Raw genomic sequence first — 21,305 nt, 5'->3', positions numbered from 1 at the left:
ATTTTGCTTCTACTTGTGACTGGAGCTTCGAGTTACAACCAGGAAAAGGCAGGGAAAAAAGGGAGGGAATTCAAACTGCTAGCCATTGGTGGCAAAAAAGCTGCTTCTTTGTAGCTCTTTCACCCCAGCGTTTAGAGTGAGTGCGATCGGAGGTGGCTTCGGACTGCCTGGTAAGGTAAGGTGCTGCTTTCTACTTTTAAAAAACTGTTCTGGGTGGGTTTTGCAGCGTGGTTTTGGGCTGGGTGGTGGGATTCTGTTTCTATGTTGTGATGAGTCTTGCAGTTTGTGTGTTTTTGGTCCCCACCACCACCATTTCCGATGGGTCTTGCAGGGTTTGTTTGCTTTTTGGGTTTTTCCCTCCCATTTCCGGTGGGTCTTGTCGGGTTTGTTTGTTTTTGTTCCACCTCCCCATTTCCGAAGGGTCTTGCACAGTTTGTTTGCTTTCTGCCTCGCTTTTTTTGGATTTCTGAAGGGTCTTGCATGGTTTGCCTTCTTTTCTTTTCTTTTTTTCCCTTTGGCCAGAACAGATTAATCACGTTTCCGATGGTTTTGCAGTGCTGTTTTTTTGTCGTGATTGTTTTCTTCGGCCGGAACAGAATAATTGCATTTCAATGCATTCCTATGGGAAATTGTGCTTCGACTTACAACCATTTCGAGTTACAACCAGAAAAAGGCAGGGGAGTAAGTCAAGGCACCACTCTGTTGCTCTGTCTGTCTGTCTCTCTCTCTCTGTGTACAGTAATTCAAAATCATTTTTACTTATTCCTACAAAAGCTGCCACACCTTACAACTTGATCCTGAATTATGCTACAGAATTGCACTACTAAAATGAGAGGCTGCTAAAGTTAAGGGCAAAGCTTCTATTCAGTGTTAGTCAAATGCAGTTACTGTACATTCTGGTCAGATTCTGGGAACTAGTCAGTGTGGGCGCAGGACGGCGGGAAGAGGAGCAGGTCCCTCACAGGCACAGCACAGGCAGCGCTTCCAGGCGTATCCCTTTTGTGGGCCTCTAAAGAGCCCTTCAGGGCACCAGTGCACGGCCTCTTTCATGGTATTGTGAGAAGTCTGCCGTCTTGTCTTTCTCCCAGCTGCTCCAGTCTCTTCCCCTTCCCCCCACCCCCCCCCAAAATGTTCTGTGAAGTGGGGACGGAAAGGAGGTGACCAGTGACAGCCTGGGTTGCCAGGCTGGGCCAAGGAGGGCAGCAGAGCCCGGGCGGGGCGGCAGAGCCCAGGCGGGGTGGGTGGGTGCGGGGCTGTTCCCGAGAGGGGAGGACGACGCGGGGGAGAAATGGAAGGTGGGTGTGTGGGTTGCAGGCGGGCCCCCGTCGCTTCCCGGTCGCGGCTCCAACGTCACTCCAGGGTTTGAGCCCATCGGACCAGCGCAGGATCCTCAGAGGCCTGACGGGAGGAAATGGAAAGGACGGGGGCGGACCTCGCTCTCCGGGCTTCTTTTGGCCTTGGAGGGAAAGGCACGCTCCCCCTGCCCTCCCCCCGGACCCCCCCGGGACTTCGCAGCTTTCTGCGCGGGTCCGCTGACCCTATTAGGGTCACTATTAACCGCTTTTGCCTTACAGTAGTTCCATGAGAACGAATGCATTGAGATACAACCAGGCCTTGAGATACAACAAAAAAAATGGCCAGAATGGATTAATCGCTTTTCAATGTATTCCTATGGGAAATAGTGCTTTGAGCTATGACCAACTTGAGTTACACAACCATCATCCGGAATGAATTAAGTTTGCTACTCGAGGCACCAATAGTTCTTATCAAACATTAGGATGTTGGAAAATTGGAAAAAGCAGAAGGGATTGGGAATGTGCAGTTACTTTATGAGACCCTTTTTTACTTTTTTGTTTCATAGTTTGAAGAACAATATCTCCAAACAAAAGCAGACCTGCAAAAATTACAACAGGGTGAGCAGGGCATCAGAATGTTTGGTGGGGTCTGTTTTGATGATATATAGCATTCAAAAACAATTTTATTTATTCTTACAGAATTTGTCACACCTTACAATGTGATTCTGAATTATGCTACAGAATTGTGCTACTAAATTGTGATACTGTTCCAGTTCAAGTTAAGGGCAAAGCTTTCATTCATGTTAGTCGAATGCCGTTATATCCTGTTCAGATTCTGGGAACTAGTCAGTGTGGACTGATCCCTAGATGGGCAGAAAGACGTCAAGAAACCTTCCCTCTGGTCTGCTTCTTGGATGATCAAGGAGCCCTGAACAATGGTAATCAATGAGTCTGTTTCAAGGGATGAGTTAAGTGAATATTCCTTGAAAGCCCCTATCGTGGCAGTAATTCAGAAAGTTAAACAAATTTATTTTTCATCTGGTTTCAGAAAATGGTTCCTAATCCAGGCATTCTAATAATTCCTTCCTTTTTTTATCTCTCTTTCTCCAATTTTCATTCTTTTACAAGATGGTATCCTCCTGTTCCAGCAAGTGCCCATGGTAGAAATGGATGGGATGATGGTGCAGACCCGAGCCATTCTCAACTACATTGCGGCAAAATACAACCTCTATGGAAAGGACATCAAGGAGAGAGCCTTGTACTGTAACCTTTCTGCATTTGGTTACTAGATGGGCTAGTTTTGTTTCCTGTGGATGACAGGAGAGAGAAAAACCTCCAATTTGTCTGGCAATCTCCTGTCTAACTAGGAATTCCATGTGTTTCAACTGACATCCACCGCCAGCTAGGACAAAAAAGGTGCCTGGAGCAGCAATATTAATTCACTTGACCTCTTAGTCATAACAGGGTTTATATTGACTGGTTCCTTTGGAATCAGTGCTGCTTTTCAAGAGGGTAAGCTATAGCCCCTGGGCAGGAAACCTCAGGCTCTCCTGATATTGTCAGTCCACAGCTGCCACCAGCCTGAGCCATTATAAGGGGTGATTGGAGGGCCACATGTTGCTCTGGCCTTCCATTGAATCCCTCAGTGCTCCTTTCCCAAAATTCCCCATGGAGTCTCATTTTACATAAAAAGGTAAAGGTAAAGGTAAAGGTTCCCCTTGACAATTTTTGTCCAGTCGTGTTCGACTCTAGGGGGCGGTGCTCATCCCCATTTCCAAGCCATAGAGCCAGCGTTTTGTCCAAAGACAATCTTCTGTGGTCACATGGCCAGTGCGACTTAGACACGGAACACTGTTACCTTCCCACCGAGGTGGTCCCTATTTATCTACCCGCATTTGCATGCTTTCGAACCGCTAGGTTGGCGGGAGCTGGGACGAGCGACGGGCACTCACTCCGTCACGTGGATTCGATCTTACGACTGCTTGGTCTTCTGACCCTGCAGCACAGGCTTCTGCGGTTTAGCCCGCAGCGCCACCATGTCCCTAATAATAAACCTGCTTTTAATCGGAGATTTTTCTTAGAGGATATTGAAACCTTTACAGGTCCTATAAGGTTACAATCTTATACTGTATATATTTCCTTAATCCCCACAATTCAGAGTGTGATAGTGATGGGTTTTGTTGTATATATGTCCATAAAATACAGTCTTTTGTGTCAGTGTGTTACTTCAGAAATCAGGCAAATGGTTTTTCCCATAGGAAGCACACTCCTTTTTCCCTTGGGCATGCGAAATTTCCATGCAGATGTTCTAGATGGTGTTTGTGACACTACTGTACACTTGATGGACCACCTTAGCTTCTCTTGGAAAACTCTGCTCTAGTATTGGACAAGGGAATCCTTTGCTGCTGAAGTTTCCCAGTTCTTACTAATTCTCCCAAAGAAATAGCAAGAACCTTGAACAAAAAACAGGAATTTACGCCTGCAAAGGAACATATAGAAAGGGTAATTCTTTCCCTGTCCCATGAAGATTCCACACTTCCTTGGGATCCCTTTCACTGTGGAGAAGCCATTGGAGGTACAGGAGAAATCTTTAATTTCAAAAAATAGCTGCTCCTGGTAATATCATTTCAGTGGCATTGATTTTCAGAAATCATTAATGACTTCCCTTTTGTCTCTTGACCCCTAGTGGTTTTCCCACAATGATTAGGATGCATCTATAACTTTATTTCTTTTTGGCTTTAGGATGGTTCCAGCTGAACTTAATCTTTGCTACTTTTTCCATTTTTGAATCAGAGATGCTGCCAATGTTTCAGACACCAGGTAATGATTCAGAAATTCTGGTATTAATGTATAGGGGACGTTGGACTTGACGAAAAGACATAATTTTCTCCCTCCAAAAACATAGCCAGGTAGATGTCCTAATTCAAGCCATTTCAATTCAAAGAAGTCCCCACTAAGCAACATTTTCAAAAATAAAACCTTACGCTGCATATCCGTGACAGGCAGCAAAAAAATTTGTTGATCGGCATACTGTATGTCCCTCCTTCTTTCTCCTCTATTTCAATCATTCGGGGACAATTTCCCCCAAAGCTTCTTGAAAAAGCCCTGCTTAAGCTGCTTTTTAAAGGCATGGAGGGAGGGCAACTGGTGTAGCTCCCACGGCAGTGCATTGTACAGAGAAGGCGCCACAGCTAAGAAGGCCCAGCTTCTAGTTGACATTTTCCTGACCTCTTGAGATGTCGATAGGCAAGAGGTCTGTGAGGAGTTGGTCAGACGGGCAGGCAAACTTGGCAGGAACCATTCAGAGAATTAATGAGGTCTCAACCCATTTAGGACCAAAACATTGGATCTGGCATGGAAGTGAACCAGTAACCCAAGCAGGCAAACCAGAATTTGGGCGATACAGTCACATTTCTTCACACCAGCAATTAGTCTGGCTGCCATATTTTGGACCTCTTGAAGCTTCAGTGTCAGCCTTAAAGGAAGCCACACACAGAGTGCATTACAGTAGTCAATTTTGAAACCCCAGTGTTCTTAGGGACCTCCTGTTGCAATCCCATGGGGGCACAGATAGGTAATAAGCCAAAGTGGGGGAAAAGCAGCAGCTGTCAAAACAGAGACCTGTTTTTCCATGGTCGGCACTGAATCCATAACCAGGCCCAAACTGTGCACCTGATCCTGAACGGAAGGGAAAACCATCAAGTCTGTGGAAAATCTTGTTGAAATGTATGAGTTTAAGGCCAGCTTATAAAAACCCACAGAGTATGAATGGCATTCCCCCCTTGTGTGCACTAGCAGCTGAAATGACATTCACTTGTTCTTGGTTAGAACTTTAAGAATGTTTCCTGTGTAAAGCATATAGAATTATTTTGTCTGGATAAAGCAGTCAGGGGTTCCTTCCAGAAGTGCTGCGGCTGTCCCAAGGCAGGGGAAAGCGGTCCCCCTCAGCTTCTTTTCTCACCCCATGATGCTTGGAGTGGAAATGCCCAGAAAGGGCAGGAAGGAGGCAACAAGCTGGGCTTAGCCAAGCATGGGGAGGAATGTGTGTGCTCCAAAACGAAAGAAATTAAATTAAATGAATCCAACAGAAGGGCTGGTTGTGGGGGGGAGGGGGAGGCGGGAACCTCAAGGCTGGTATTGGCTGGGGTGTGCAGAAGAGCTTATAAGGGTTGCCTTGGCTTCCCTGCTTCCTACAATGCAGGTTGTCAGCAAAGGATCGCCAGAGAAGAATTTTTAAAGGATGTTTACTGTGCTGTGTTGCAATGGAGCTGCCAACATTGGGGAAAGAAAGAAAGAAAGAAAGAAAGAAAGAAAGAAAGAAAGAAAGAAAGAAAGAAAGAAAGAAAGAAAGAAAGAAAGAAAGAAAGAAAGAAAGAAAGAAAGAAAGAAAGAAAGAAAGAAAGAAAGAAAGAAAGAATATTGCTTTTTAGAAGTGTGACCTGCAAACTTTAGTACCACTAATTTCTGGCAGTTTCAATCTTGACAATAAAGAGAGTGCAGAACTGTTTGTTTAAAATAATTCAGTGCCGCCTTTCTGCCCAAGTGGACCCAAGGCGGCTTACATCACTAAAACAGTACAGTATTTAAAGCTAAAACAGTAAGTATACAAATATTAAAAGAAAATTAAACAAACAATATGTATTAAAATGGTAACTAAAATCACTCTTAGAACACATTTAAAACAACAGGACACAACAATCCATTTTAAAAAAGCCCTCACATACCACCAGTCTTTAAGGAAAAGCTTAGCTGAAGAGAAAGGAATTTGCCTGCTTGACAAAGGACAACAAAGATGGGGCCAGCCTAGCTTCCCATGTTCCAGAGTTCCAGAGTCTGGGAGCAGCGACAGAGAAGTCCCTCTCCTCCTTCCCCACCAAGCGCACTTGCAAAGGTGGAGGGACCAAGAAAAAAGCCTCCTGGGCATCCAGGCTCAGAGATGAACCCAGGCACCCCCCTAAGCTGTTTTCTGAGTTTTCAGGCCTGTTCATCTTCCCAGCTCGGGGGGGGGGGGGGAGGCAAGAAGAGCGGGGAGTAGGAGGGGAGATGTGTTTTTCCATCCTCTGCTGACATTGGAGCCCCCACCAGGAAATGAAGTGGCTCGCTTGTGAACCACAAGCCCACCTTCCCCCTCCCATCATCCTTTCCCCATGGGAGAAGCCTCCCTTCCCCCCTCCTGCCATCCTCAGCAGCCCTCCTTGGCCCGGCCCTGCCCTACAATGGAGCCTGTCAGAGGCTAAGAAAGAACTTAGGCATTATCTACCCAATTTGGATCCTGGATATGAGTGGTTTCCTTCTAGCAACTCATGTATGTCATCTCAGTATCTGTACAGCAATGTGGTATTCTCCAAAACAGCATATCTGTCAAATTCATTCACTGTTTTTATTGGGCAAAAATACATCTCTCTAAAGCTCATCATGCCAATCTTTAAAAAAGGAAGGAGGAGGGACCCAGGAAACTACAGGTCGGTTAGCTTAACGTCTGTTCCAGGGAAGGTGGTGGAAATCCTCATCCAAGATAAAATCTTAAAACACATAGAAGAGCAAGCCTTGCTGAGGGAAAATCAACATGGCTTATGTAAGGGCAAGTTTTGCCTCACAAGCTTTTTAGAATTATTTGAAAAGGTCAACAGGCATGTCGATGCAGGCGAACCAGTGGATGTCGTCTATCTGGATTTTCAGAAGGTGCTTGACCTGGTCCCTCACCAAAGGCTGCTGAGAAAACTCCAGTCAGGCCTTCTCGGCAGTGGCTCCTCACCTCTGGAACAATCTGCCTCCGGAGATTCATGTGGCCCCTTCGCTGGGTATTTTTATAAACCAATTAAAAACATGGATGTTCAGGCAGGCCTTCCCTCCAGTTTTCATATTTGATCCTTTCCTCTTCTCTTTTCTTTTTTGGTTTATTTTTTATTTTCTCTTCTACATCTTGAAGAACTGGATATTTGATGAAATAATTTCTTTTTTGTTATATTTATTTGTTGTTCCATGTGTTTGTAAGCCGCCTAGAGTGGTTGCAAAACCAGATAGGCAGGAAACAAACAAACAAACAAACAAATAAATACGGCAGATCCTCTTATGGACTGAGAATTGGTTGAGAATCAGGAAACAGAGAGTAGGTGTCAATGGGCAATTTTCACAATGGAGAGAGGTGAAGTGCGGTGTGCCCCAGGGATCTGTCCTGGGACTGGTGCTTTTCAACCTGTTCATAAATGACCTGGAGACAGGGATAAGCAGTGAGGTGGCCAGGTTTGCAGATGACACGAAGATTTTCTAAGTGGTGAAGACCAGAAGGGATTGTGAAGAACTCCAGAAGGATCTCTCCAAACTGGGAGAATGGGTGGCAAAATGGCAAATGTGTTTCAATATGAGAAAATGTAATGTAATGCGTATTGGGGTAAAAAAAAAAATCAAAATTTTATTTATCAGCTGATGGGTTCTGACTGAGCTGTCTGTGATGGATCAGAAAAGAGATCTTGGTGTGCTGGTGGACAGCTCAATGAAAGTGTCAACCCAGTGTACGGCTGCAGTGAAGAAGGCCAATTCCATGCTAGGGATCATGAAAAAGGGAATTGAAAATAAAACAGCCAACATTATAATGCAATTGTACAAAATGCTGGTAGGGCCACGCCTGGAGTATTGCATACAGTTCTGGTCGCTGCATCTCAAAAACAACATAGTGGAAGTGGGAAAGGTGCAGAAGAGAGTGACTAAAATGATGACTGGGCTGAGGCACTTCCCTGATGAGGAAAGGCTACAGCGTTTGGGGCTCTTTAATCTACAGAAAAGGCACCTGAGGGGAGACATGACTGAGACGTATAAAATTATGCAGGGGATGGATAAAGTGGATAGAGGGAAACTCTTTTCCCCACCCACACAATACCAGAACCAGGGGACATCCACTTCAATTGAGTGTTGGGAGAGTGAGAACCCCAAAGGGGTTGCAAAATATTATCTGGGTGTTATTTTTAGTTGCAATTATTTTTATATTTATTATCATAAGTATGGTATACATAATGCTGTTTTATTTTAATCCTCTTGACCCACAGATGCAACCTAGAGTTATAAGTTGTTTCTGTACCCCTTTGGGGCCTTCTCAGTGGCTGCTCCCAGGATTTGAAATGCACTGCCCCTTCTGTCATTAGGCAAATGCCACGTTTAAGCAGGAAGTTGTCATGAGAATGTAACTTACAGATATTTAAACATTTTAAATTTGTTTTTATCTTGTTTTTTAATCTTAATATAGCTTTTATTCTTTAAAATATGATAGTTATATAGTATTTTAAAACTGTGAGGAGTAACAGATGGGTGATAATGGGATGTAATGATCCCATATGGAATCATTCTGAGTTTTGGATATTACTGTTCAAACTTCTGATGATCTATATTCTGAAACTGTAAAGCAGCTTTCCATGTTATTTTTCTATAGAAAAACTTTTCAGAAATGTAGTAGTCTGGCAGTGAACCATAATTACGATGCTTTGCTTTTGCATGTTCCTCCTACCCCGATCCTGAACATCATGCCCAAAATGCCTGTATCACTGAAATAACACCTACAGACATATCTCCTGTCTTTACAAGAACATATCACAACTGATCACATAGGTAAAAGCTAATTCAATTCATTCTGGCTTGAAAAAGAAAAAGCCCCTCAGCAGCAGAGAAGGAAAGCCTCTTTTGGAGCAAAAAAAAGGGCTGGACCAATTCAAATCAGCCTTTGCATCATGTAGTCATTTAAAAATACTTTGAATTCACCTGTTTTATAAGCAGAGCAAATCCCATGTCATTTGATTGTAGTCACACTATGTGTCCTTCCTTAATCCTCAGTAGCTATGAGTTGGGCTGTCTAAGGATCCAGTCCTGGGGGAATGTCCCATTATTTTCTGGCAGGGTATGTATTAATACAATTAATCTCTTACCTCTCATTCATCGGGGGAATCATACTGGTTTTTCATTTCTTCTTTTTTTATCACGTTCATGCAAGCTATCATCAGGAAATAGTTCATGAATGTAGTCATGGCAAATCAAACATGTTACAAATTGGGCAGAATAAATACTGAGATGAGTTAGAGATGATGTACTGTATTTAATTTCATATCAGCCACGTGATATACTGTGTGGCCACAATTTCCCCTTAATCATGTGTTATTTATTCAACTTCACATTCTCTTCAAGTGGATTTAGGCTGCAACCACGCTAGCAAAGAGTATTGATTGGGGCTTTTTAAAACTGATCACATGATACAAACTGCCCTTTTTGCTTCAGGTTCAATACAAAATAGAAACGGCACTGACCGACTACAGCAGGTGACTATGTTTCCACAGTGTGTACACATATGCTTGTTAGTTATGGGGAACTTTGGAAAATTCTCCCTTTTCTCTAATGACATCACGAAACATTTTAAACAGCCCACTGGCTTTACTATAAAATGAAAAGCAAGGATTGACAGAGTGTGAGATCAGAGGAAGTGGGGCTGGAGGCTGTGTTGTGTATCAGACTGCATTGAACTGAAAGGCCAGTGTGGGCACAATTCAGTCTTTGTGTGATCACCTAATCTGCAGAGAAGAAGAAAATTAGGCTGCGAATCGAGCAGCAGCAAAGCCAAATCACCCCAATTCCATTTGCCAGTGTCGTGCAGCCTCGGTTTGTATGTGATTATTGTCCTTTCCAATGATCTGAAATAAATTGACTCATTTTACTTGTTGCTACAACAGTGTCAATTCAGTAGAAAACAAATCAGTAAAAAATCTTCAGTGCTTCGGCTAGTATTTTCTCATCGGTTCGTGGTTTTCTTGGACTTCCAGGCTGAAGAAATTTCTTTATTGTAGGAATGTTGCTAATTCTTTCTTTAAAGGCCTAATGAGAGATAAACAAATATTGTCATGCACAAAACTGCAATTCCATAGCCAAAATACTTGGCACTGCCTGAAAATTTATCTGTTTCATGAGCAACGTAAGAATATCACCACTGATTGATCAGGGAGGTGGGGAATATATGTATGTACTTAAGTTCCAATGATTTAAATTATATTCCTTTGAAGAACTCCATTGCAAGTACGTTTCCCGTATCTACAGCTGATTCACAAATGGTTTGTCCATGAATCTGACCTCATACACCCTTTAGCCATTGCCCAATAGACCCTTAGGTCAACACGCAAAGGCCATAGTGTGATATCCAGACTTAATGGACATAATGGATTTAGAAGAGGGGTAGGCAGAGTGCAGTTCATGGGCAGTATGTGGCATATCATTCTGCCCCCCACCTCCAATGACCCTATTTAGGCCGTATCAGCCTTTACCAAAAGGGCCAGAGTAGATGTGCCCTCAACGTCTGCAGCAGTGTTTTTCCTTTATGGCATGGCCATCACCCTTGCCCCAATGAAAACCATTGCTGCACTTGCTGTTTGCTCTTTTCTTCCTTTTTTAAAAAATGGTCAAAAACAGCCATTTTGGGACTGCATGTGATCGACGGAGCTACTGGGAGCACGAATTTGGACTCAGCTTCCTCCCTCCTGGTTTAGGAGATTATCTTGTTCAAGGGTGTTAAGTCTGCCAGCCCTCAACCTTCCACAAAAGCAGGAAAGATGCATAAACAGCAATCCTCCTCCAATTGTACGTAAATACAATATATTTATTAAAATAATTACATGCCACAACTAAAATTTATATGTAAATTGTTGGCTTGTGTGTCTTTTTTTAAGGACCCAAGATTTTCACAGACTTGTTTATTTTGCATTATTTACTGATTTATTTAGCAACTCGGTGATTGCTATTTTGGAGTCTAGCTCCCACCAGTCTCACCTATGAGAGCCAGTGTTAAGGGATTCGTGGGAGTTAATCCAAAATATTCGGAGGACCAAAATCTCCCCACCCCTCGCTCTGCTGGATGTGACTGCTTTCAGCTACCTGGTTGTTTTGTCCCTGCTGAGTTTGAAAGTTGCATCCGAGCAACTGTGAACCTGCAGGATCCACTAAGCTTCACCACTGTGCTGCTTTTTTACAGTCAACAACTGGCCAAGAATTGCCTCCTTACCTTTAAAAGAGGGAAGCTGGAGAGAGCATCAGCCTTCAACTCTTCTACCTCTAAAATGGTTTCAAGCAACTTGACGTCTGCTTTGCTGAGCTGATTTCCCACAAGGAAATCTTGTCCGTGATTTTTCAGGACCTACAGAGGAGGAAATGTTTTAAGAGGCTTATTGTTCTTAAAATAAATATTAAAAAGAACTATATTTTGATACCTTCTGAAAGCACTATACTACAGTGGTGCCTTGCAAGATAAATGCCTCACAGGACAAAAAACTCGCAAGACAAATGGTTTTGGCAATGGGGTTGACGACTCACAAGACAAATGTTCCTATGGCCGTGCTTCGCAAGAAGAATGTTTTCCGTTTTTTGTTCCTGCCTCATGTTTGCTGATTTTTAAATGTTTTTCTATGATGTTTAAAAATTTAAAGTTTTTTGATTGAAATTTTTTAAATAATCTGCACAATATGTACGGCTTTAAAGAGCTCTTAATAAACCCTTTCTAAACCAAATTTGACTTTGTTCTGACTTCTTTGGCCATAGGAACGCATTAATTAGATTTCAATGCATTCCTATGGGAAAACGCATTTTTCGCAAATCAACATTAACCGTGGAACGAATTATATTCATCTTGCGAGGCACCACTGTACATCATTAGATGAGAATAGCATTAGGTTTGAACAGCCACTGCCAATTTTGTGCAAAAGAGAAAACCAACCCATCCCTATAGCTCAGCCATCTGATTGTGTTCCACTTCCAAGACAACTTCATTTCAGACTTGTTTAAACCTTTGCATTTCTCATCTCAGTTTTCTTAAACCTTTAATGTGGTTCTTTATTTAACTGTAATTATTCCTGTCCTTTTTACACTGAATTCTGATCAGCTCAGACATTTTAGCAACAGTTGGTAGCTATCAAACGTAGCCGAGCTCACAGGAACTCTTCCTTTAATAACATATAGTTGTAGCTTTACTGCCTCGTACCTTTTCAAAGACTGGGAAATATCTGTTGTTTGCCTTTTCAAGGACCGTTGTTGTTTCCTTCGGCTTAACATCAGCTGGCTTCACGATCAGCAACATAATCATTTCACTCAGATCCATAGCACCCTCAAAATACATATCAATTCTGTAAAGAGAATGGTCTCATGACTCTGGATAACCAATTTTGAAAGTCTTGGAATTCAGATAAATAAACCTCACGTTTTCCTAGTGGAAGCCTTCCTTCTTCTCAATTATACTAATCTAATTACAAATTCCCAGTATGGTGTGGATAGAGTGACGGACTAGAACTCTGAAGATCAGGGTTCAAATCCCCACTCAGCCATGATAATTCAATAGGGAAGTGGAACTGATAATACTACTCCTTAAATATCTCACTTATCTTGAAAACCCTATTAGTTTTATATGTCAGTTCTGACTTGACGGCACAGAACAGAGAAGCAATTGAACGTATTACAGAATATTGTAACAGTGTGATATGATACAATAATAGTATGTGCCAATACTGAGCAAGTCCTGTGTTCAAAGCACTTCATATACACTGAATTACATATAAAATATTTCTAGTAACAGTTGTATATGATAAATCATCAGTGGCCACTTCTCCTTATCTCACAGCTGGTCAGGACTGCATAATGGAAATTAGGTGCACAATTTATTTAGGATAGGATTTTATGGCTGAAATCCTGTTGCTTTAATTTATGCCACTTTAGGCTGAAGCGATTGCCAGCTGTTCTGGGAAACTTCAGCAGCAAAGGATCCCCTTGTCCAGTACTAGAACAGAGGCTACGGTGAGTGGTTAGGTTGCCATAACTCCCTGTTATCCTCCCACTGAGTGGTTTTTATTTTGACTCAGATGCGTTTTCGGCACTTGATGGCTTGCTGAAGAAGGGACTTATAATTAGCAAATGCTACTTTTTAAAAGATTGGTTTTTAAAAAATATTGCTGCACTTTTTAATCCAGTTGTGTTTAACTGCATTATAATGTTTAAAGACCCAGCTTTTAGGAACATATTGAAAATGAAAACCCTCAACGTGAGATCCAGAATTCAGTGGGTATCAAGGAATTGTATGTAGGATTGCAGCCTTAGTTAATGCTAATGTTTTGATTGAGAAAACACTCTTTTAAAACAATCTACGTTTAAAAACATGTTTATACATGTAAAATGAGACATGTAAAAAACATGTTTATACATGTAAAATTGAGGGCAATTTTGGGAAGGGAGCACTGAACTCTTATTTCGTTGGGGCTACATAGAAGGCCAGAGCAGTGGTGGGCAACATGTGGCCGTCCAATCACCCCTTATAACGGCTCAGGCTGGTGGCAGCTGTGGTCTAACAACATCAGGAGAGCCAGAGGTTTCCTGCTTGGAGCTATAGCTTACCCTCTTGAAAAGCAGCACTGACTCCAAAGGAACAGTCAATATAAACCCTGTTATGACTAAGAGGTCAAGTGAATTAATATTGCTATTCCGGGCACCTTTTTTGTCCTAGCTGGTGGCGGATGTCAGTTGAAACACATGGAATTCCTAGTTTGTCAGGAGATCACAAGACAAACTGGAGATTTCTTTCTCCTGTCATCCACAGGAAGCAAAACTAGCCCATCTAGTAACCAAATACAGAAGGGTTACAGTACAAGGCTCTCTCCTTGATGTCCTTCCCATAGAGGTTGTATTTTGCCGCAATGTAGTTGATAATGGCTCGGGTCTGCACCAACTTCATCCCGTCCATTTCTACCATGGGCACTTGCTGGAACAGGAGGCTACCATCTTGTAAAAGAACAAAAATTGGAGAGAGACATTAAAAAAGGAAGGAATTATTAGAATGCCTGGATTAGGAACCATTTTCTGAAACCAGATGAAAAAATAAATTTATTTAAATTCCTCAATGACTGCTATGATAGGGGCTTTGAAGGCATAATCACCTAAATTGTGCCTTGTAAGAAACTCAAATTATTTATAGTGTGTGGAGTTCCTTGAGCATCCAAGAAGCAAACCAAGGGGAAAGCTTCTTTTCCCAGGACCCACTGCGATCAGGCCTGCTGATGCCCGTCCAGGGACCCATCTGCCCTGAGCCGTTCCCAGGCTCTGCCTGTCATCCAGCACCTCTAATCACAGCATTTTGGGCTGCCACTGGATATGCTTCCCAAGGGCTTCTATCTCGTCATGGCATGAGGCTTTTCCCCTTTACTGGGACTACGGGCCACAAGAACAGCACGTGCTAAACAACAGATGGATGATGCGCCACCCCTTTTCCTCCATGCTAAGCACGAAGGTTGTGTCTGTTAAACGTTTTGTACAATATCTTTTTGAGAGAATGATATTGTCTTGGCTTTCTTTCTCAAACCGGCAACTCACCCTCTGTAGAAAAATTAGTAAAATGTGTAGACTCTGTCTAGAGGGGCAGGGTAGAAATCAAATAATAAATAATTAAAATAAAATAAAAATAGATGGAATTGACAAGGAAAAAATATTAGTGAAGTATTTAAGTGACATCAGTTCTGCAGCTAAAGGTCCTGCCCTGAGTGTCGTTTCATGATCCTGCATATATCTGAGAAATTTGCCTTCTCTTTTTAAGGGCACAATTTAAAGCAGGTTAACAGCATGAATGAAATGTCTGCCAATGTCCGTGCATTCACACCAATTCCTACCTAAAACACTGCACATATCACAGAGATTACTCAGTGCAGAATGTTTAATTTTCCCACCACAAAGTTTCACAACTCCACAAGATACAAATTAGCATTCATTTCTGTGTTAGGTTATTGAGTGACAAACCTGGAGTTTCTTTATAAGGTGATTGCACAGATGTGGAAATTTTGGGGGGAAATGTGCCTGCTGAGTTCTAACTGGAAAGCTGGCAATTTATCCCCCTTTGCTCCAAGAAATACCAGACTCATCCTGAGTGAAGCCATGTTCAACTTCATAATGTATCCCGTCTAATTTTCATAAACAACTGTGCAAAGAGTTCATACAGAATATAACTGGATTCCACTGACATCAATGGAAATTACACCATTAATTTTAATAGGAGCAGAGTCACGATTTAAGGATTGTGTTGTAACTTGTAGAAGCTATCACTGTACATTTTTTATAAATAAAAATGTTTTCAAATCCTACAGAATATATCCTCAAAATGGACTCTACCAAACATTCTGGTGGCCTACTCACCCTCCTGTAATTTTTGCAGGTCTGCTTTTGATTGAATAAATTGTTCATCAAACTATGAAACAAAACGGCACAAAAGGGTCTCATGAAGCAACTGCACACTCCCAAACGGCCAAGTGTTTTTCCAGTTTCCAAATGTTCTGATGTTTGATAAGATAATGCAGGGCTCTTCCTGGTGTAGTCAATGACAAAACAGCAGCAAGACCGGTGGAACTACAGTTTTAATTCCTGCCTTGAGGTATGGTTCCTTTTTAGTTCAGTTAGGTGCAAAGGGGACAAAGCCTTGCATGGAAAGTCAACCAGCCAGCCAGCCCACACCGGAGACCCCTCTCTCCCTGTTCTCTCCTTGTTCAGGCAGCCACCATCCAGGCTTCCTCCTCCTCCTCCTCCTCTTTCTCACCACCAAGGCAAGGCTGGGAGGGCCCCCCCCCCCCGAGAAGCAGCCAGAGGAGGGGGAGGTCACTCTGATCCTTTTGCAAAAGAGGAGAACCCAAAGCCAAGATCTTTCTTTTAACCCTCCACTCCCACTCGCTCTGAACCTCCGAATAGAAAATCATAGAAAATCGCTCAGCTTGCTGCTTTTTCCCTCCCCTAGTTTGCTCTTATTTCATTCTGCTTGGAATAACAGATGCCTGTCTTCCTCAGACTCTTTGCCTTGTTTGAATGTCAGGGCTTGCACGAATGCCCCCACATAGTCGGTGCTGCAAGAACTTTCCACAGAGAGTAAGCGATCAATCGCTGAGCATAAAAAACAAATTCAAAAAGGTAGGGGGTACATGTGCAGCAGCTATGGTACCCCAAACCCAGTCGAAAAGTAATAAATCAACAGCAATGTTCACACACTCGGAAACAAAAAGGATTGAAGTAATACAGGACTGGTACATTTTAAGACAACCAGGCTAGTGATGTGGAGGAAAGAAATGAACAGAAATTTATCTGTAATCAATATACAATGTAACTGGGGTTCTCTTTTGCATGTGTGTTTGAGCCCTTTGCTTCCTTTCCAACACCTTCATCATGGTAACAGTTTCTTCCCACTCTTGCTGCAGGGAGCACAGCCTGAAACAACATAGTATGATTGTGTAATCTCTATAACACCCCTTTTCCTTCATGCATAGTTTTTGCCCAGTCTGGAAGTGGCCTTGGATCTATTAAAGCAATTCTGGAGACAAACCTCAACTCCAGCTGCAGCCAACAGCCACCTTACGGGTTCCATTCGGCCTCGTCCATTGAAGTAGCGGAGCTTCGGTTTCCCAGCCATGCTGTCAAACGTTTGCTTTCCTAGTTTGATAAAATCAAGATCACTTAAAAAAAAAAAAAAAAGGAATTGCTTATACAGTATATAGAAAAACACTCAGCTCTGTACAATATCAAGATTCTAATCCTTCATTCTCTTGTTGGATTATCTTTCCATTTCAGTCCAGGGAAATGTGTTTTAGTTTGTTTGTTTTTTTCTTAAACTACAACATAAACAGAAACATAAGATACATAAACCAAAATACAAATCAACTGTGTTCCCCACCACCATACTGTAGTTGGGACCTCAATGTACTTATTCTGATAATCAGTCAGATTTCTCCAATATTTGCTCTGTAATATAAGGCACACCTTATGGAGGGATTGGCCCCACTGAACACAGAGTGCTGCCCTTCACCACTCTGTCGCAACAATAATAAGGAGCTGTTGGGGTTTAAATGAGGGCCTGTTTACAAATCAAAGTCTTTAACAGGCAATCTGAAAGCTTGCTTTTTGGAAACTACAGTATATATGTTCAGTGGGGCCAATCCCTCCATAAGGCGTGTCTTATATTACAGAGCAAACATTGGAGAAATCTGACTGATTATCAGAATAGGTATGTTGTCAGTCAATGTATTTAAGTGCCTCACTGTTAAAGAAAGCAGAATCTACTCACTTTTGGCAGGTCTAGAGTTTGTATTGTTTACTGGGGAGAAAGTCAGCAGAACTGAACAGGAAACTGTGAAGTCCAAGTTGGGTCTGAAGGTGGAGTTCTTTCCCTCCAATAAGAAGATCTAGAATTTAACCCCATCATTTCCTATTCTTCCCGTCTGGTATTAAAAGCTCATTCAGCTGTAGATGTGCAGTGGGGGCTCAAAGAAGCAGCCTGTTTCAGCAGGATAATGCCCCCTGCCACACTGCAAAAAAAATGTTCAAGAATGGTTTGAGGAACATGACAAAGAGTTCAAGGCATTGCCTCAAATTCTCCAATACTGTACCAATTGAGTATCTATGGGATTGGGCATATAGCTCATTATTTGGGTTGCTTTTGGCATTATTTGGTTCGCTCTATTTTCTGTGGACCACATGTGTTTTCAGTAATATCAGTGCACCCCACACCTTTTGCAAACTGTTCTGCTCCTTTCTGGAACAGCGCTAGGGCTGCAGTTTGATGAGATTGCTCTTGGTTATCCCGTTCTGCAGTCTATATGGTTGGTTCACCTGGTCCCAAATGGAGCTGAGGTTGGCATCCTCTGTGATGATGACCTTGCGACATATGCAGTGAGTGGTGACATTAAAAGGGATGAGGAGGAATTTCTTGACGGTGAGAACCACTGAGCAGTGGAACAGCTTGTCCCCCATGTTGTGGGTGGCCCATCGCTGGAGTTTTCAAGAAAAGATTGGACAGCCGTCTGTCCGGGATGGTATGAGGTCTCCTGCCTTAGGCAGGGGGTTGGACTAGATGACCTCCAGGGTCCCTTTCAACCCTACGATGATTCTATGATTCTATGGCACAATTCTAGATCCATTGGAGGTGCCCTTTGAAACTTGTAACGCATGTGATGCAGCACTGACTCCTTGAGACGAAAGTTAAAATAAGGTGATGGCGGGGAATCACCTCGGTGGGCAAGCAGGGCGATGAACAGCAGGGTAGGGGATGGGTAAAGGGGTCATCAGGAATTGAAAGGGGGAAACCTTGGAACACTCTGAAATGGTTCTTTCGTACAGAAGAACAAACGTCCCCCATGTAAAAGGAAGGATCATTGCAGTGTGAGATATAATACATTGTGCCAAAGATAAGAGCCTGATTGCTTTCTAATTTCCAGCACCTCCAACCTAAGAAGGGAAAGAGTTAAAGAACTTTTTCTCTTCCCCCACCCCTGGACAGGGAGTTCACAGCAAGGAAACAAGAGGAGCAGCAGCAGGAGGGCTCAGAGGAGTGCTTTCCTGTAAATCTCCACCAGTGCCCCCCCCCCCCCGTCTTTCTATATCATGCATGCCATTTCGTAATCCTAGGTGGGTGTGAATTGGGCAGTTTAGGGATCTTAGACAGTGGGGACGTGTCATTGTTTTTTAAGCAGGGCAAATATTAGAAGGCCCGTCTTTGCTTGCCTGAAATCCGGTGAGAAATGCATTTTCCCCAGTCACATTCATGCGAATTAGCTCAAAAAGTTCAAGCAACTGAACCTCTCTGCTTTGCTGAGATGGTTTCCAAAAAGGAGATCTTCTCCATGGGTTTTCAAGATCTATGAAGGACAAAATGCTTTAAGGTCCTCTTCATTGTTCTAGCCAGACATATATGTTGGGATAATAACAATCTGTCATAAAGTGGTGTAATCTGTGTATTTTAAATAATTTATATTTCTTCCACCAGTTTTCACTCCTCCCTCATTGGAATATAGCCTGACTTTCTGTATATGTTCCACATAAAGACTAAATAGGTAACAAGATAAAATGCACGCTTATCTGACACTTCCAGTCTGTGGACCATTGCTTTCTTTTCCATATTTATTGGCATATTCTGGTTAGGATTTTGACAGTCTGTGTGGCTTTCAATAGTTCTATCAACAGTCCATGTAACTCTGATTATTTATTTCTTCCTAGTGCTTTCAGAGCAGTTTTCACTTCACTTTCTAAAACTGCAGGTTCTTCACTTTAAAATAGTCTATCATCCTTTCATCTCTTTTGTATAGGTAGGTCTTCAGTATACCGTTTTCACCCTCTCTTTATTTTCTCTTAGTCAAATAGTGTTCTTCCATGTTGGTCTTTCAGAATTCCTAATCTAAGCTTAAATATCCTTTGTTTGCTTGAATCTTCTGGAATATACCTCTTGTCCCACCCCACCTCCGCCCCCAGCCCTTTACTGTTCTCTATTTCTTTGCACTGGTTATTATAATACTTCTTGTTTTCTCTATGTGAAAAGATGGAATTCCACATACACAAATAAATGGTTGTGCATGTATGTATTCATGTGTCAATACAGGGAGGAAGTGCTTTTTTGTATTTATCACAGACTGGTATTGCTCCCACTATGCTTTTCCCTTTTATCTCTCTCTCTCTCTGCATGTGTGGGTGGGATATGTGTAGCTCTCCTCATGTAGCAAGACAGTGTTAACACAATTTGCAAAGAGGAATATCTGAGAGATATGTGATCACTCTGCCACCAGGTGCATTCACAATAGGCAATTACTCCAACTTGCTATGCTCCCCATATGATCTGGAAGCAGCCTTACAAAGGCCGTGAGGGGCTTGCAGGAGTAGAAAAGACTAGCCACTGTGGAGACCCTGCTCCCCAACTTGCAGAGGACAGCAAGGACAAGGAGGGGAAGGAAAGGACAGTTACCAGTTCCAAATATTTGACTTGACTTTGACAGCTTAACGAGCAAAGTACTGCAGGGGAGAAAGCCTGTCTTAAAGACATGTCAATGCTGGGGAATTCGGTGCAGCCCAAGTCATGATTAAAATGTTCTTAAGTGGGGTCTGTTTCAACTCTCACTTGAGCAGTCTTTCCATCCATACTGGACATTGTGCTACAGGTCCACACAGAGCAAGGCTTACTCAATTTACTCATGATTAAGGAGGGAGTGACAGCAGCTGAGGACAGCAGCAGTGCATGGTAGAAATGTTGGGGTTAAGGTTGGGGAAGTACCCCCCCCATCTTTTCCCCACCTTTCTCCTCCACTGGGGCTCTGCTGGGGCTGTGCTTCCTTGTGGGGGTGGTACCCATGGATTCAACACAGCCCCCTTCCCTGCCTTTTCTTGCAGCCATCATTCAGGGGGCTGGGGTGACCTTCTTTTTGTTGTTTTTCTCAAATAAAGTGACAAATCCAAATGGCAAATGCATCAGCCTACATGCCCTGTTAATGTGCCAGAAAGGTTCACAACAGCTCTTAAGAGAGCAGGATTGATCAATCTAAGTGGAAACATGTTTGGACGCCATCATTTGGTTTGAACCAACCATGACCTATAGTATCAGTCAATATGCCTGTCTGGACAGCCTCTAAGAGCAGCTCTGCAGTTCTAAACCCGTCTACACATTGCCCAGTGCACGTAATATTCAAGGTGTTGTCTTGCAAGGACTTTTGTTATTTTAGAAATAAAAAACACTGAAAGTTCTGTGAGATTTTGATCAACTCTGAGAAATCATTTTGGAAGAAAAAGAAATTGGTTTCATAAAATAGTTTTTTGACTTAAGGTTTTGGAAACTCTTTTATTTCTATCTATGTGTGTGGGATCCCATGGCATAATAGAAGTCTCTCTACACATTCATGTGTGCCACTTCAGTGTAATGTAAATCTTGTGCTCTCCAGACCAAGATATAACCTAACGCAAATGGTATCCTGCTGGGAAGATAATAGTTTAAGGATCGGGGCTCTGCTCTTCACTAGTTCTGGTCCTTCCTCGATGGCTAATCCCTGAGGATACAACTTGGAGATGCGGTCTCTACCCCTTGGGACCTCCATTATGGGTTTCTCCCCCCAATGATTTTTAACACCTGTATGAGGCCGCTAGGATATGTCATTTGAAGTTTTTGAGTTTGCTGTCACCAGTATGCTGCTGACATGCAGCTCGGTCTCTCTTTTGCTTCATCTG

At 42.6% G+C, this 21,305-nt stretch overlaps 1 protein-coding gene across 6 annotated transcripts; it reads right to left on the bottom strand.

Moving 5' to 3' along the window:
* Window positions 1-9,351: 9,351 nt before the first annotated feature.
* LOC110081252 (glutathione S-transferase) lies at window positions 9,352-17,488 on the bottom strand. Of its 6 annotated transcripts, none has more exons than XM_073000561.2 (7): window positions 17,389-17,488; window positions 16,651-16,780; window positions 15,480-15,531; window positions 13,946-14,078; window positions 12,295-12,436; window positions 11,323-11,454; window positions 9,352-10,145 (listed from the first exon to the last, which is right to left on the bottom strand). In XM_073000561.2, the coding sequence occupies exons 2-7, from the start codon at window positions 16,735-16,737 to the stop codon at window positions 10,026-10,028; spliced, it is 666 nt and encodes a 221-aa protein (XP_072856662.2). In that variant the 5' UTR covers window positions 16,738-16,780; window positions 17,389-17,488; the 3' UTR covers window positions 9,352-10,025. The 6 variants fall into 6 exon arrangements, with proteins under 6 accessions (XP_072856662.2, XP_072856657.2, XP_078242697.1 ...); XM_073000556.2 differs by having other exon boundaries at window positions 16,651-16,757; window positions 17,389-17,486; XM_078386571.1 differs by having other exon boundaries at window positions 13,790-14,078; window positions 17,389-17,472.
* Between the last annotated feature and the right edge of the window lie 3,817 nt (window positions 17,489-21,305).

Source organism: Pogona vitticeps, chromosome 1 (assembly GCF_051106095.1).
Source record: "Pogona vitticeps strain Pit_001003342236 chromosome 1, PviZW2.1, whole genome shotgun sequence".
Taxonomy (NCBI): domain Eukaryota; kingdom Metazoa; phylum Chordata; class Lepidosauria; order Squamata; family Agamidae; genus Pogona; species Pogona vitticeps.
The sequence above is the reverse complement of the archived record's forward strand: the minus strand, read 5'-3'. Positions and strand labels throughout refer to the sequence as shown.

Excerpts from the sequence above, each read along its gene's own strand:
- LOC110081252 (XM_073000561.2), bottom strand. The coding sequence starts at position 16,737 with ATGGCTGGGAAACCGAAGCTCCGCTACTTCAATGGACGAGGCCGAATG. Across the intron at positions 15,532-16,650 it reads TGGCTGCAGCTGGAGTTGAG|TTTGATGAACAATTTATTCA; the intron begins GTTTGTCTCCAG and ends TTTGTTTCATAG. Across the intron at positions 10,146-11,322 it reads CCAGCTTCCCTCTTTTAAAG|GCCTTTAAAGAAAGAATTAG; the intron begins GTAAGGAGGCAA and ends ATCTCTCATTAG.